This window comes from Canis lupus, chromosome 25 (assembly GCF_003254725.2).
Source record: "Canis lupus dingo isolate Sandy chromosome 25, ASM325472v2, whole genome shotgun sequence".
NCBI lineage: Eukaryota > Metazoa > Chordata > Mammalia > Carnivora > Canidae > Canis > Canis lupus.
This window is the reverse complement of record NC_064267.1, coordinates 39,940,966-39,958,351: the sequence shown is the minus strand read 5'-3', so window position 1 is coordinate 39,958,351 and position 17,386 is coordinate 39,940,966. Positions and strand designations below refer to the sequence as shown.

General features: G+C 46.5%; 1 protein-coding gene across 18 annotated transcripts in view; it reads right to left on the bottom strand.

Moving 5' to 3' along the window:
* Positions 1-1,232: 1,232 nt before the first annotated feature.
* Positions 1,233-17,386, bottom strand: part of RHBDD1 (rhomboid domain containing 1) — a 125,239-nt gene continuing 109,085 nt past the window's right edge. For all 18 annotated transcript variants that reach the window (XM_049100969.1, XM_035716927.2, XM_035716954.2 and 15 more), the window contains one exon: positions 1,233-3,675. In XM_049100969.1, coding sequence (XP_048956926.1) covers positions 3,581-3,675 — 95 coding nt within the window. In that variant the 3' untranslated portion in view covers positions 1,233-3,580. The remainder of the gene's footprint in view (positions 3,676-17,386) is intronic.

Below are 17,386 nucleotides of genomic sequence, written 5' to 3'. Positions count from 1 at the left end.
GCCTAGAGAGAAGACATCGTCGCTGTAGAACACCTAGAAGCAATTCCAAGAGGCTGTGGAAACTATGACCAACAGCCAACAGGAGCAGGAGATCATGCTGGGCTGTGGTATCCGGGGCAGGACAGGGCCTGGATGGGCCGAGAGAGGGGAAGAGACTGTCCCGTGTAAAAGCACGTCGCGATTAAGCCACAGAGGCAGGAAAGCTCCTGCCTTAGAGGGGGAGGCCAGCGAGCGGATGCACAGACCGTTAGGGGTAACTGGGGATGAGGTGGAAAGGCTGGCTGGAGCCTCATGGTCGAGCCTGTGGAGTGTGACCTTCATGCTTTTGCAACAGAGACAATAAAGGCTACGGAGGTGAGGAGTGCCCAGCACAGGGGTCAATTTTGGAAGATTAACTGGAGGAGCTGAGGGAAGAGGTATTTTAAGTGTTGAGTAGAGCAAGGAATTGAGAGATGTTAAGGTCCTCTACATAGAGTCCGTGGTTCTAAAATGCAAGACTGGGGGTGGGTGGGGCAGGAAAGGATCGCAGTGCTCCACGGGAAGGGAAAGGAAGAGCTGTACGTACAAGGTTTGCTAAACGTGTCCAGCTGAATACAGTGATTTACCTGATACTGAAGCTCTCAGGAGGAACGAAGCCTGGGAGCGAGGAGGCCAGCGCTGTCACACCCTGTCTCACGGTCTGTCCTGGGTGGCGAGTCTCATCTCTTATGTAACTGGCCCCCCAGGGGCAGAACGAGTGTCAGGTACATAGGCTGGCTCTGCTCCTACCAAACCCTGCCACTCGCTGCCGGCCTGCGCGTGGGCAGCACAGGGCTTCAAAGGATGGAGGGAGCTCAAACTAGCATGTACGACCTTGGCATCACAGGCAGCGCACTCGAGGTCATTACCAGGAAGCCATGTAACCATCCCCTCACCCTTCAGGAAGATTCTGAACCGAGAGGTCTCCTAAGTTGTCTGACCACAACCAAAGTAGGGCAGCTGGGTGCTTAATGGACAATGGGGAAATTGCTATTAACCCAACTACCAACCAAATGATTAAAACAGCCCTAAATGCTTATTCTCCATTAGAGGTAATTAGTCTAATACACTTGCTTTTGTCTTTCTCAACCCAATTCCAGTTTGTGGACATAGCCTTGCGGATTCCTTATTGCAGGAAAAAATAGAAGATGGAAACTGAAAATAAGAAGCATTGGTCATAGGCTAGTCTATCAGGAATAAAGTAACCATAAGGATTTCCAGAACAGCTGCTAACTGGTTTTTATTTATAACTAGGATGACCTTTCCCACATCTCGAAAGTTGAGTGATGTTCCACTCCATAAAGAAGGTGTGCGTATTTTATTACTCATGCCACACAAAATACAACAATGGTGTCTACCTGTATACAAATAGAGTGAGGAGCTACTACCACCGAACTCCTACCAGACTCAACAGCAGTTAAGAAAAATACTTCATAAACAGTGGTTGGACTTTCAATGTAACAGAACACTTTGGTGGGAAAACATTCAGTGAGTGCCTCCAAGGAGCCAGGGCCAAGCCTTTGGGTGGTGGCCGGGGAGAGAGGGACAGTGCAGAAAGGTAAGACACCGTCCTTGTCCCCGAGCCATTCACACAGTCTACGCTCCCCGCGTCGAAGGCACATGTTTGTGTAGTTGTGCACAATCAATAACATGGCAAGACATCAGTGCTATCACAGAATTACCTTCACCTCCTGCCAGGAGAAGACAGTGTAAGAATGAGGGTACGTCTAACTGGGGAATGGGAGTCAAACCAGTAGAGCTTGGGAGCGAGAGAAATGACCTTTAACTTGAACATTTTAACATGTTTAAGGCTACCGGACTCGCAGATATGATTTATGTTATAAACACGCTGCAAGCAGCGTCACATCGGTTATAAATTAAACCGCGGAGCCCAGGTATCCTTGCGCAGGTCAAAGTGCTCCCAGGACTCGCGGGTTTTCTTTGCTTGTCTGTACGCAGGTGTCAGAGCCTCTCCTCCCAGATCCGTTCAGATCGGGAACCAGACACCAAGCCGCAGAGTTGGGAGGCTCCAAGCTTGTCAAACATGTACAAAGAAAAACTGAGAAAGTCATGTCCCCAAAATGTTAATCTTGGGGACCTAAAGTGGTGAGAAGATAGTTGATTTTAAAGTTGTACATGGATTTATTTGTATTTTTTATATTGTGATTTTTTTTCTCAGTGGAGACCTAGTACTTATTCTGTTCTCCTGATTGTATAGTTCTTGCTTTACTATCACATAAATCAGTTTTCCTGATTGCAAAAGCAATACATATACATACAAATACACACATTTTAAAAAGACTGCAGTATAAAATCATAAAAAAGACCCAGAAAGCAAAATCCTACGTGCTCTAACCCCCAAAGATAAGCTCGGTTAACGTATATTTCCTTCAGATTTTGCTTTATGCATCGATAAGGCAGATATATTACTTTCATAATCAGAAAACTATATACAAATGTTAGAAACATACATGAAAACAGGAGGATCCTTTTTGGCTTCCAACTCTTTAGAAATAAATATCTCAGTGACAACAGGGCATCGGTGATACCTGACTTGGTCTTTGTATTCACAAAACACAAGCACCAGGACCCACCTGGAGTGCTGTGGACGGCCTGTGGTTCTAACACTGCAGGGGGCCCGGGGGAACCTTGGACACCTGGGCAGGACAAGTGGCTGTTACGGTGGCCATTTAAAAGGCACTTTCTTTGAGGAAAAAAAAAAAAAAAACAACACCTCAAGAGGGATTTCTCAGTGACCACTTAAACGACTTTGCTTTACTCTGCCTGTAGCACCTGCTGCTGCCCTCCTGACTGGTTAGCTAACATGGGTCCCATCTCTGGGAACCTATCCTGTCACCAGAGAGGCTGCTGTGAGCCTGAAATGTCGGTGTCACCCGGTATCTAACAGAGTGTGTAGTGATCACCCACCTGAGGTCCTACCCAAGCTTTTCCAGCCAAACGCTCATAAAGGCAGAGCCACATAAAAACAAAGTCGGTACATAGTCAACGCCACCCAGGCGTAAGGGCCCGAGGAGCCGAGGCACTTGGGCAGGGGTGACCCCAATAACGTTGTTACGGGAACCACGTGATGCTCCTGGAATGTCATCACGGCAACGTGTCAGGGAGGACTGGGGATGGCTTGTCACTTCCGGCCAGGTTGAATACTGGGCACGCTGGGAAGAATGGGGGTGCGATCTCCCAAGTTGGAGAAAGTCATAGTCTTCACAAAGAGAACAAGGCAGAGGCACCGCTGAGCTAGCAGCATGAGAGAGGCATGTGGCGACCGGTCCCTGCGTGGAGGAAATGCCCTTCTGCCCATGAGGGGGACCAGGCCAGCAGGAGGGCCGCTTCCTGAGGGCTGTGAGCTGCATCCAGAAGGCTGGTTTCCGGACAAGTCGGTGTGCTGGTGCATGGAGACCCAAAGAGGCCATGGGACGATGAGCAGAAACAGATGGCAGGTAAGGCTGCACTCTGCTTTGGTGTGAAGTTGGGGCTTGGGGGATGAACCAAATGGGTGGCCAACACGTAACTGGACCACTCTTGCCCAAGATGCTGTGCCACCTCACTGGCTGTCAAATCTGTGGAGCCTCTTCCTTCTCATCTCCTCTTCTGGTGAGAGATGGAACCCGTAGGGTGGAGGGCTCGGCCTGCTATTTCCTGTAGGGAGAAGACACAGGGGAAAGTCAGACACTGTGCATCCACTGTTCTGACATTTACGGGGCATTGTTGTCCAGGACTTCAAGGGGGAAGAAAAACTGATGGCTTGGGTGTCATCTTTATTTTAGCACGAAGAAGAAGTATGACAAACATATTTCAACTTGAACTGTCAATACTAAACGCCAACATCAAGTAAATATTTTTAGTGTGGTCCAGTCTACGAATCTAATCCATTCATTCTGAAGATTCTTGACAAAACTCCCCATTTTTCCCCCACCATGCTTTAAAATTTATGTCATCTAACGTCTACAGTGTTTACAGCACTTGTTTATTATTTTAAAGTAGCTCATTGCTGTTTCTATCTTTCCCACCAAGTATGCTGTTTGGTTTCCTTTCATCAGCCTCGGGCCCTCCCTCTGCCCCACTGCCTCCTGCAGTCCTCCAAGTCCACCCCAGCCAGGCGGCATCAGGCCTGCTGGAAACACACAAACCACCGAGCACCAGAGACCCGACTGCCATGATGACCAACATCTGGGCAGGCAGACAAAAATGCAGGCCTAACATCTGAAAATCATATGAAGGATCATGGACATGATTCCTGAAAAGGGTTTCTGCTCATTCTCCAAGACCGGTGCCTTTTCAAAGATGTTTCCAAGTAGTAGGTTGGAAACCTATTGGTAGGTCGATTGTTAAGAAACACTATAGTGAAAAAAAATGTTAGAGAAAGCGCCAGAAACTAAGTCCATCTTCTCACAAAGGAAGACCAACACTGTACGACATCACTTATATGTGGAATCGGAAAAACGGAGCCTATGAAAACAGTTGAATGGCAGTTACCCGGGGCTGGGGAACAAGTGTTGGGGAGCTTCTGTTTAAGGGCACAAACTTGTAACCAGCAGATAAGTCAGTCCTGGAGATCTCATGCACAACACCGTGATTATAGTCAATAATAAGGTATTACAAACTTCGAGGTTGCTAAGCGACTGAATCAACTCTTCTCAACACAAAAAAGGAACTGATAAATGCATGATACGCTACAAGTGCTGGCTGATGCCGCCGTGGTAATCATACTGCACTATACGAATGTATTAAACCAACAGGTTGCACATCTTATGTTTACGTGACGTATGTCAGTTATGATTGATTTAAAAAAATCTGATTAAGGAAAAAAAATCTGATTATGGAAAAAATCAGTCTGCTCCATCCTCCACTGGAATTTCAGTGGTCAGATGATGAGAAATTCTTAAAAGGCAGGCAAAAGGTAACCCCTCTTTCATTTTGTTGCTGCCCCAACCCTTACCTTTGTTTGGTTCTCCTTTCCTTTGGGGACCACGGGACAAGTACCTGCCCTAAGCCCCCTGCTCACTCGTGCTGGCTGCACTCTATCTACTCCAGGGTTTCTGGGATGGTGTAACCTATGTTATTTATCAACCTTCATTAAGGGTGACATTCAAACACAGTACGGGCTTACAGGACTTTCACCATAAAGAGTTTATGAATACTATTAAGATTAAAGTTTAAGTGATTCGGTTTGGGCTGTATATATTTGAAAAGGAATCTCTCTTTTCAGAGTGGCAAATGCCTTGAAATCACAGAGAGGGGCACCTGGGTGGCTCAGTCAGTTAAGCATCTGACTCTTGATTTCAGCTCAGGTCATGATGTGAGGTCGAGCCCCACATCAGGCTCTGCACTTGGCACTGGGTCTGCTTGAAATTTCCCTCTGCCCCTCTCCTCGCCTTCTTTCTCTCTTTCTAAAATAAATAAATCTTAAAAAAAAGAAATTACAAAAAAACTCATGAATCCAATTACCATTAGTTTATTGCTTAAAACTGTCATAGATGATGGAGCTCTAAATCCTGCTTTCCCTTTAATAGTTGTTTTCAACAAGAAGACGATTCTTAATTGCACTTGTGAGAGCAGGCCAGCATGTGACACCCGTGCCAGCAAGGCAGCAGGGAGCCGTGAGGAAGAGCTGGTAGTGTCAGAGGCATGCTCGACGTGGCATGTGGAGTCTGGGCCACGGGGCATGAGCCCACGGAGGCTGCAGGGGTGCTCAGACCCCTAAAGGGAATCCCAGCCTCTATGAGAAAAAGCCCGAGAGTTCATGTTTCCATGAGGCGGTGGGGAGTCCAGGCTCCATTCTGCTCCTGGGGTCTCAGAATGAGCGGCCCGCACAAATGCACTCTGGACCCACTCACAGGGCGTTGGGGGAGAACAGGGCTGAGACAACGGAAGTGCCCCGTACTGGAGCAGATAAGTCACATCAAGGAGCAAGGACCACTCCTTTGCTTACAGAGCCTTTTTTTTTTTTTTTTTTTCACAGATTCTATTTATTCATGAGAGAGAGAGGCAGAGACGTAGGCACACAGGCAGAGGGAGAAGCAGGCTCCACGCTGGGAGCCCGGTGTGGGACTTAATCTCGGGTCTCCAGGATCAAGCCCTGGGCTGCAGGCAGCGCTAAACCGCTGAGCCACCGGGGCTGCCCTTACAGAGTCCTTTTAATGTGCTCTGTGTCAGTCAGCTTTGACTGGATTTTATGATCCCAAGTTTACAGATGAGGGAGCTAGGGCTCAGAGCGCATTAGGGACACACGTGAGGTGGGTCTGAGAGGCAGCAAAATCTTGCCCTCGGGGCTCCTGACTGCAGGTCTGGCTCTACCCCTCCTGTTCCCACTAACCTGTATTGCCATCACCTCTGACCTCTTGCCATCCCAGGTGCTCCTGCCCAAACCCAGAAGGATGTGTGGGGACCTCCTACTATCTGGAAATAGAAAAAGAAGTTCCAGCCTAAAGCCATTGACTCTGCGGTCAACACAGACAGGATTACAAAGTTCCCACATGGGGCCCCTTGGATTCCTGCTTTCCAGGACCACCACAGGGCCTGGTCCTACCACTAACACAACAACAACAGCACCACCTCATCTGCAGTCAGGCCTGATTTTAAGGGCATTTAAAATCCCTCAAATTCAGCGGTTCTGCTACCATCGAAGCCACCCAACTGTGCGGAGCATGGCTTAATTGCATCATTTCAGGCTTTGCACATCACACTGTTCTTAATCCCAGGGGTTAATTTTTTTTTTCTTTTTTTGGAAAGTTCTCAAGTGTCAGTTAATCTTTGCTATTTTGAAGACAATAACATGTCTGATGTCAGTCATGAATGATGACACCACTTGACACGTCTGTGCCACCCTGGGGACAAGGCCTCCACTGTCCCATCCAAGTCTCGGCTAAGCTCTGTCTTCCAATTCCCTGCTATTCATTTACTTTTAAGTTTGTTCCTCTGTTTCTAATGTTTGCAGTTGCATCACATGGTCTATTACTTCTCCCCATAGCCTCCAGGATCCTCTGCAGGCATTTCTCAAAGGGTCTTAGAAATGTTTTCTTTTTTTTTTTTTAGAAATGTTTTCGATATGCACTCACATTTAGTAAGCACTCAGAAAAGATGCAGACAGGCGTCTGGCTGGGTGGTAGGAGGGGACGCAGCCCGGTCCCTGGGGATGTAATGAGAAAGGTGTTGGTAGGGCATCAAGAGGTGCTTCTAGCTGTACCTGGAACTGGACAGCAGACTCCAGGCAAGTCTCCATCTCGCAGGTTCTGGGAGGTCGGGGGGCTCATCTGTGAGGGGAGGCTGCCTAGCAAGGTGATTGCTGCGTCCCTCCCACCACTAGAAAAAGAAGTGTAGTCTGACCACCTGAGACTAAATTCCAACTCCTCTACTTTTAAAAAAAATTTTATTTATTTAAATTAGAGAGAGAATGAGAGAGAGAGAGAGAGAGAGAGAACCAGCAGGGGGAGAGAAAAGTGAGAAGCAGACTCTCCACTGAGCAGAGAGCCCGATGTAGGGTTCGATCCCGGGATCCTGGGATCATGACCTGAGTCAAAAGCAGACGCTTAACCAACTGAGCCACCCAGGCGCCCCCCGACTCCTCCACTTGTGACTACACATCCTTGAGCAAGCTGGTTACCTTCATTTGGCCTTAGTTTCCCTATCTTTACAAGAGGATTAAGGACAAACTCCTTCCCTAGATTGTTGAGAGGCAAGAAGAGAAATGTTGCACATAAAATGCTTAGCTGAGCGCCAGGCATGGAGAGGGCCTGATGAGGGCCGCATGTTATAATTTCTCATCTCTAACATCATCATGAATCACGGGGCAGATGTCGACTGGTTAGTTATCGTGAACTGACTCCGTATAAGACACAAACGAAAGGGACAAGAACAGTGACTTCTTGCCAGACAGAGCCCAGTTCTGTTTGAAGCCCACTTGGCAGCATTTTGTACAACATGCGGAGTTGCTGCTTACTCAGGAATCTGCCTTCTAAGAAACAGATACCCCCCCCCCCAAAAAAAAAGGTAATTAACAGCCTCCAGTTTGCATCAGCTTTTGTACCACGGAGAAGCCCTTCAGTCACTGGTAAAAGCTGGCGGGCGCAGCCAAGACCTCCTCTTCTCTGCCGAGTTAAATCATGCACTGAACCCTGACAGGCCTGGGTGTGACACCCCTGCTCTGGTGAACTTGGTACAGAAGATTAGTATTTATGAGCCCTGCCTCCGCATCCCTGTAAATGGAGGTCAGCTCTCAGTGTTAACTCAGAGAAACAGTGAGCATGCTTCAAAGAACCTCAGGAACAGTGCCCGTTTTCAGATGATTTAGCTCAATTATAGCACCAGTAGTGAGATCATAAGATTTATTGATTCATGGTTCTTGATGGAAAAATTTTCAGTTCCCTACCCTTATGTATAATGCAGTAACCTCTGCATTTTACATCTAAGGGAGGAGAAGCAATTTCATCCAGATAAGAATTGCTAAAAAGAGCACCACGAGTTGATGGCCAGTTTCCCTCCTGTTCACCATCCCTGTAAATAGAGGTGTTTAATTTGCTGGTATTCACAGATCCTGCCCATGATCTGATGAGCACTCTATACCATTCAGGGAAATTACACTGATGTGAGTCACAGGATGGCATATCATTCCCTTATATTAGGAAGCTAAAGAGGCAATCACTTTTTTTTTTTTTTTTTTTTTTAAACCAGGAAACCTTTAAATAAATCACCAGTGTTCTCAGGGATCTCTACTGTCAAATGAGGGCAGCAGCATGGGTCCCACATTTGCTCTTTGAAGGTTACTTTATTAGAATTCCATGAATTACAAAGCTCCCAAAATGCCTTCTGAAAGGGCGGTTGCTAAGTCATTTACTGACAAAGACCAAACAAGCTGGAAGGAATTCCAAGTCCAACAACTTGGCATGATATTCTTTGAAAAAGGGAGATACTTAAGGACATAAGACCACTGTATTTTTTGAGTCACTAATTATAATGTCTGTTTGTCTGTCTATCCATCCATCCATCTACCTACCTACTTACTATCTATCTCTTCAAGAAGAGTTTGAAATTCACCTAAAACCTCATAACTCTACACAAATGGAAGCTTCATTATGTATACAGGAAAGGTAACATCTAGAAGTGACTTGAGAGGGGCTCCTGCGTGGCTCAGTGGTTGAGCATCTGCCTTTGGCTCAGGTCATGATCCCGGGGTCCTGGGATCGAGTCTCACATCGGGCTCCCCTTGAGGAGCCTGCTTCTCCCTCTGCCTGTGTCTCTCTCATGAATAAACAGATAAAATATTTTAAAAAAAGAAAAGAAAAAGAAGTGACTTGAGAGAGAAAATAATCCCATTTCTACTCCTCAACCAATCAGCTCAGCCACAGTGGAGCTATTTCTTTGTTCTGAAATGGTATCTGGAATTTCAAAAGGAGAAGCTGAAATGGAGACCCACTCAGTTGCTACTTTCCCTGTTGTACTTTTCTCTCTGATCTATAGTCAGTTTATTTTGGAAATCTTTATGTTACAACATACTTAAAATAAATAGGTTAGAATCCAGCTAGCTATTCAAGTAACCTAAAATATTCGGTCTACCATGTCAGGTCTAGAGTTTCTTGCAATACAGACAATGTATGGTCTGACCTCTAGAACAGAAAGTTCTGGAGACCAGGAACGTCTGCTGGGCCACTGCTACACGCTCACCTTACATATTCTCCCTCCTTTGAAAAAAGTGCACAGCTTGATTAATTTTTGTGAACTGGACATGTGGGGCGAATATCCAGATCAAAATACAGAACATTTCCAGCATTCATAAGCCTCTCCGTGTACCCTTCACTCAAGAGTATCCACTATCCTGGTTTCCAACGGCGTAGATTCTTTTGTCTATTTTTGTGCATAAATGGATTCATACAATATGCGAGTTTTGTGAGTGGCTTCATTTTATGTTATGTTTGTGATCCATATTGTTATATGTGGTTTTTATTTTACTTACCCCTCCGAGTACAATGTCCTGGTCTATTTATAGACAGAGGAAATGAGGCCTAAGGATTTTCAGTAACTCGCTAAGGCCACATAGCCAGTCAGTGGCTGGGTCAGGACTCAAACCCAGACGGATCCCTTTCTACTTCCATCGAGAATTGAGGTATACCAGTTGTCTTCCTTAATCCCAAACCAGACTCTGTCAACCTGAACAATACCGTCACTTTAATCATGACTTGGAAGCAGGATCTGAAGCTTGCCTTCTGCCTTAGATAGGGCTCACTGCAAACAGAAACCTTTCTTGGGTAACTGAAGGGATCTGGGATTAGGAGCTCCTTTGATGACGTATATAGTTTTAGCAACAGGCCCAGCTCCAAAGGGCAGCCTTGGTAGTTAACTATCAAGTTTTTTTTTTTTTTTTCCTCAAGTATTTTTTAAACAGAAAACAGTGTATAACTTCTTAAAGAAATAGTTTGATGCACTTTCTACGTCACTGTGCTGGAGTAGCAAGGGAGGGAGGAGAAGCTGAGTGTCCACCTGTCATTAGCAATCCCTGTAACACAAGGCTTTTCTTTATAACTGGAGTATAGTTGACACACAATGTTACACTAGTTTCTGGTGTATGACACAGTGATTCAACAGTGCTGTGCATTATGCTCTGCTCACCACAGGGCAACGATCATCACCACACCACGCTACTGTAACACTAGTGACTATATCCCTTGGGTTATGCCTTTTATCGCCATGGCTTGTTCATTCCAGAACTGGATTCCTGTATCTCTCAATCCCATTTACCCATTTTCTCCAACCCCTCTCCTCCCTTCCCTTCCTCTCTGGCAACCATCAGTTTGTTCTCTATATTTATGGGTCTGTTTCTGCTTTTTGTTTCCTTAGTCATTTATTTTTTAGATTCCACATGTAAGTAATATCATATGGTATCTGTCTTTCTCTGACTCACTTTACTTAGCATCATGCCCTCTAGGTCCATCTATGTTGTCACAAATGGCAAGATCTCCTTTCTTTCATGGCTGAGTAATGCTCCACTAGATATTATATCACATCTTTATCCATTCATCTATCGACAGACACTTGGATTGCTTTTGTTTTTTTTTTTTTTTTTTTTTTTTTTTTTTTTGTTTTTTTTTTTGGATTGCTTTTGATATGTATTTTTGTAACATATGAATGTGAATTTTAATACTAAAAGACGTTCCTCTTTTAAAAAATCAATGTCTTAAATCTTTTGAAAATTCCCTCATCATCTTAATACTTTGTCAAGATGGATTTTCATAGCACTAAATATCTTTTTTTTTTAGAAATGATTTTCAAACACCTTTTACATTCATTTAATGATGCTTTAGAATGTTTCAAATTTTCCTTGATCTAAAATAAAATGCCGTTTGGTCAGCAACCGGGAGGTACCTCAGTTTTATCCATATCAGCTGATTCTGGAAACTGAAAAGAGCTCGACTATCTCTGAGAATATCAAGGTACTTTGGGATTGTATTTTTTTTTTCAACTCAAAATCATCTAGGGATATTTGTTGGATAAATATATGCAAATCTTGGAAACTGGACACAGGGCTCCCTGAGGGCAGAGGCTGTCTCTCACTTCTGTATCCTTGTTGTCTAGTACATCTGAGGGCTGTGTGTTTCTGGCTGGGATGACAGAAACCAAACGTGAGCTTTGTCTTGAGACACAGATTTGAGAACATACTTGATGACAAAAAAAAAGGAAGCTGAAGGTAGACCTTCCCATCTGCGAGGAGGGAGGGGGTTCTCATCAAACAGATCTATATATGAGTATGGACAATGCTAGAAAAAAGATAACAACCCTTTGGGAAATTGAAATTCCACAGTCCTCTCCGAAGCTCCAGGACCCGTGCTGGCTGGTCTTCGGAGGGCGGCTGCCATCCCCCATGTGTCCTGACATCTCTGATGGAGATTCCACACTTGCCCACAGACAGGGCCGTGGGGTGGGGTGGGGGGTGGGTAATGCACCTGGGTAATGCTGTGGATACATTCCACCCAGCCCGCATCTGTGCTGGACTCCACTCTGGGAATCCTCAAAGGCATGAAGTATTCCCCACGTCCAAGTGGCATCTGCACCAGTCTCCAGACTCCTTGGCCCTCTGTGAGCTCTGACCCTCGGGCCTTTAACTCTCAGGCAGAAGCTCCCCATGGGGGAAGGACAGGCAGGAAGGGACTTCTAGTGGTCTCCTCAGAACCTGGATACAAGTCCCCCTGCCAACAACACCCCATGCTTCTGACTTCGGATTTTTTGGGTTTTGATTTTTTACCTTCATAACTTTCAATGTCATTATTTTTTAAAAAAGGAGGGGACAGTAGGTAAGAGAGTCTTTAAACTCTAATAAATTGAACTACACAAGATAAAAGGTTGCCTCTTCCCAAGATACACAGAGTGCTGTCCCACAGCCCACCAGTTGCTGTGGTGTTCACCCTAAAAAGTAGTCGTGGTGGAAGCCTCCCTTCCTGGCTTTCAGCAGCCCCAGTCCTATGAGCAGAGTTTCCAACAAACAGCAACCAACTGGCCACTGAAGGCAGAAATCAGAGCCACAGCCCCTTAATTGTACAAATGCAAGATGCCTAGACAAAGCCAGACAGTCTTGGAGGTACTATGAACTGGAGAGTCACCCAGTTTGCCGCTGTGGCCCTTAAATGTCAGTGTAAAGAATAAGGAAAACCCTACTAAAATGCAGATTACAAGATCCCAATGCCAGAGATTTTTGTGCATTAAGTGGTGGCTGGAAACTGCATCTGAGTGAGTACTCAAGTGATTTTGTTGCAGGTGGTGTCAAATCACTGAGAATTGCCGTGGAAAAGATCACACCTCACCAGACCTGGGTTCACATCCTGACTCCGCTAGGGCCTTGGACAAGTCTCTCCCTTCCCCAGGCCTCGGGCTCATCTGTGCCACACGGGTGCCAGACTAGACACTTTATGCTCTGCAGAGATGCCACGACTTGTTTGGTTTCCAGTGAGACATCCGGTTGACTGGCCCATGATGGGAGAGTTCAATGGGCCACACTAGCCACCAGCCTCCTCCTCTGCTGCCTGCGGCCTGGGCAGCTACTCAGAGGACCCTGCCTGCCCTGCTGACCAGCCTGTCCATGACTTCCAGCAGCTGAGCACACAACTGGCCATGCTATGCTCCTTGGCTCCTATGGCCTCTAATTCAATGGGTCTATTTCCTCCTCTCTGACATTTTAACTTTTCGTAAACTTTTAATTTTGGAATAATTTTAGATTTGCAGGAAAGCTACAAAGATAATACAGACAATTCAATTCCCTAATGTTAACATCTTACATTACCATGGTGTCGTTGTCAAAACGAAGGAATCATTTCCAGGGATAAGTGCATTCCTATTAACTGAATTCCAGACTTCACTCGGATTTTACCAGTTTTTCCACTAATTTTCTTTTTCTGTACTAGGACCCAAGGGCACATTTAATTGCCTTGTCTTCTTAGCCTCTTCTAGTCTGTGGCAGCTTCTCCATCATTCCTTACATCCTATGACCTTCATGATCTGGAGGGGTACCGGGCCAGGCAGCCTGTAGAATATCCCTCAGTTTGGTTTGTCCAATGTCTTTCCTCACAGTTGGACTGGGGTCATGGTCCTTAGGAAGAAGGCCACAGAGGTGAGGTGCCCTTCCCGTAGCATATCCAGGATTCCTGCTATCAACATGACTAATCACACGTTATGTATGTAATCTTGAGCACTTGGGTAAGTAATGTTTGCCAGGTTCCTCCATTTTTAAACTTTTTTGATGAGTTCTGAGGTAATAAAGCTTTGACTCTTGCCACCAAGGGTTACCAGGATGAAATGGAAGAAACAGGAGTAGGTAGGTCATGCAGGCTTCATCACCTGTTTGGGGATAACTGGATATGTGTGTGGTGGGGGAGGGGGACCATCCCTGACCTAAGCCGGGCTCTAGGTCTCTGAATTGCAGGTGAAGTGGTTCTCTCACACTGGTGTCAGTGTACGAAGCGAGCTGTTTGAGAGACTTTCCAATTCCGTAGGCTTGGCATGGAACCCAGGCACTGTATTTTTAATGAGCTCCCAGGTGATCTTAACCTACACTAGCTCTGGGGACCCACTGAGCTACTGCTTAGATTTTTCTTGCAACCCTGGTTGCGCGTTCCAGTTTTTACACTTGCCAGCAGGTGGACCCAGAGGCCTATGACACCGAGTCCGCTGAAGAAAACTAGGGCAAATTCCAGTCAACAAAGCATTCCGCATCGTAAGCAGAATTGGGGTTATTTTGAAACAGATGGGCTCTACAGAAGCTGCTGCACTGAATATTATGGAGTTGTTTATTGTCTCGATGGTCTGAAACTGGGGACTATTTGCCAGCATCTAGCAGTTTCCATGTCCTATCAGACTTCTTCAAGAGCAGACAGGACTGACGAGGCCCTAGGAGAGGGTCAGACAGGGGTATGGATGTGGATGTGGAGACAGATCTTTTAACCAGCTCTGAACTCAGAATCCACTCCTGCTGCTGTGCTTGCTGCCTTGCATCATGGAGTGCTTTTTACTGCACTGATCTCTATCACCCTAACTCCAAGTTAGAAAAGATAGAAAGATACAATCTGTGGTAATAAGATGATCTTCGATAAGGGAATACTAAAAATGATTTATTGTAAAACCTAATCAAAGTGGTTCTGTTTATCGGTCCACATTTTCACCCAAACCCCACTTACACCTGCCCCCCATGCTCTTTTCCTCTGCCTCTTCTCCTTGTGCCACCCCAGAAGATCACCAGGAGAGAGGAAGCGAGATCAAGAAGGGCCTTCTGGTGCTCATTTGGACCGTGCCTGATGCAGTGGTTCAAAGTGTGTAGGACCAGGACTTTTAAACGGAGTATTCTGAGTTCTGGAAATCTGCAAAGAACTCTGGCTTCAACAGTTCTTCCCTGGAGGATGTTTTTAATTCCTTATCCTATGACCCCAGACACTTTGCTGCTGTCCTGGCTAGCCCCGGCCCAAAGGGGCCACGAAGGGGTCTTTGAAATTGGTGGCTTGGTAATTGGTGGCCTGGCTGTCTCGGCTGCTGGGCAGCCCCCAGCGATCCAAGGGATGTGGATGCAGGGATGTGCTTCCTGGTCGATGGGGCCCTGCCTGAGGTGGTGGGTCCCTGACTGCCTGGGCCAGCAGCACCCCTTGGTCCAAGGGATAAAATGCCAGGTGCATCGTCCACCCCCATTCATGCTCAAAGGGAGGCTCTTCATTCAGAAATAACAAAATGCCCAAGGCTATTGTTTTTTGCTTGGGCTTTCAAAGCCCCTGCTCAGACCGAGAGACGTTTAGGCCTATTTCATTTTTTTTCTCACTCTCTCTGCCTTAAGTTCCAAATCAGAGACAGCTCATGTTTCAGCTCTTTAAGCAAAGGCCCAAAATAATGTTTTCGTTGACTTTTGAAATCACAGACCATTTAAAACTAGACAATATTTCACTCAAAAACCTCAATCTTCTGAAAACACCGTTTGGCCTTTGGGTATGAAAATACAAATAAACATCATCCCAAGGAATCAAGGAATAAGAAAAAAAATATGGAGAGCCTATGTGGGGAGAACTTTGGAGAGGGACAAGGGAACTTAGGGTAGAAACCTCTCCTGAGAGGAATCACTGGGAGGGGCGGGGGCAGCAAATCCAGGTGGCCTGGGGCACCCACTGCAAGTAACCGTGTGTCAGGAGAAACAAGGCTGTGCAGCTTGGGGAGGCACATAGGCTGGGACATCTGGCTCCTAGGCTCAGTGGCCATAGGAACCAGGTCCCATAGCCACCCAACGCGTCCATGTCATAGTCCTGCAAGAAACATGGCCTATGGAAGCACTAAAGGCCAGATACTGGATCTAGAACACAAAGTCCCACAGTTTGATGTGGGAGAGCAAGGTGAAAGGCAGATCCTAGGTTGTAACTTGGGAGATCCCAGACCAATGTCTGTGGTGGGACCCAGGAATCTGCATTTTTCTCTCACACCTGGAGTGAGCTATTGGACCGACTTGGAGAAACTTGGATCAGAAGAATCCCACACTGTATTCTGGGGAGTCATCTGGCCTTCAGCATTGGCACCAGCAGCATGGCTGGTAGGGTCTTGGGTTGTTAATGCTCAATCCCGGATGATGTGTGACCCAGCTCTCCTGAAGATACCATATATACAAACCATTATGGTGCTGCCCTGAAGATTCCATCAGTCATAACATCAGAGTAAATGCAACGGGCCCAGAATCCCTCATCCTATCCTTGGAAAGAAGCAGTTCATCTCTAGATCCCTGGTGCTAGGTACACGGTGGGTGCATCACAAATGTTTGGTAAATGGGCAAAGAATCAACTAATTTGCCATCGGGGCTGGGCACAGAGGGGGTCAGGATGACCCAGCCAGGACAGCGGGGCCAAAGCACACTGAGGGAAACATAGGTAAATGGTGGCAGGAAGGAAATTTCAAGGTCTGGGATCTTGGTTTTTGGCTTGGGTCACTAACCAGCTCCCAAACCCTGAGCCATTCATGGGTGAGGGGAGGCTACACACCCATAGGCTGCAGAACACAATTCAGTTTGTTTCCTCCATGAAATTCCTGAAGTTTTCCTGGGCTCTGGGGTTCACGATACTTTAGGGAACTTACAGTAGCTAGGAACAGGCCGAGATAGGAAATGTATTACGCATATCCAAGCCCAACACATCTTAAACACTTAAAAAGTTCAAATTATTTCTGCTTTTCTAATGCCATAGGCCTGATTAGTGCATAACCGCATGTCCAGAGATACTGATATCAACACAGAACTGAAAAACAATCCCTGACCCAGGAAGCTGTCCCTGAGATTTTTGATGGCCAAGGGGAACATCGTGATTCAAAGCTCTCACGAAAGCTGAAAGCCGCCTGCTTCCTTTCATGGCAGGTGGGGCGAGGGGAAGACAAAACACTCTGAGAAGCCCTGTCACGGGGTGTGCCATGGTGGGTCCGAGGTGTGTGGGTGGGCAGGGGCAGGCTGGGGGCCTCCCAGGGAAATAAGCTCTGCACCCAGCCACGAGCAAACAAGAAAACGTGAACACTAGAGCCAGATGGTTTAAAAAAAAGGGGGGGGGGGGCAAGAGAGGGAGGAGGTGGGAATAGGGAAAGAATGATGAGACACCCTTGTCCAAAGTATGACGGCCAAGAATTGTGAATGGTGACAGTTGGCGGCTCAGAAAATTGGGGTGGGCTCCTCTACCAAGGTGTCCACACCAGGAAGGTGAGGATAGCACAACCTTTGAGACTTTCTCTGTGGATAAGTCCCATGAGATGAGTGGCTGAGAGAGGCTGTGGGCGGTGGGGGGTACACAAATGGGCAGGAGCCTTGCTCTCCATGTTAGAGCCGAGAAAGTCTTTGTGTGGGTCAGGGTCCACCTTGAGCTGTGGC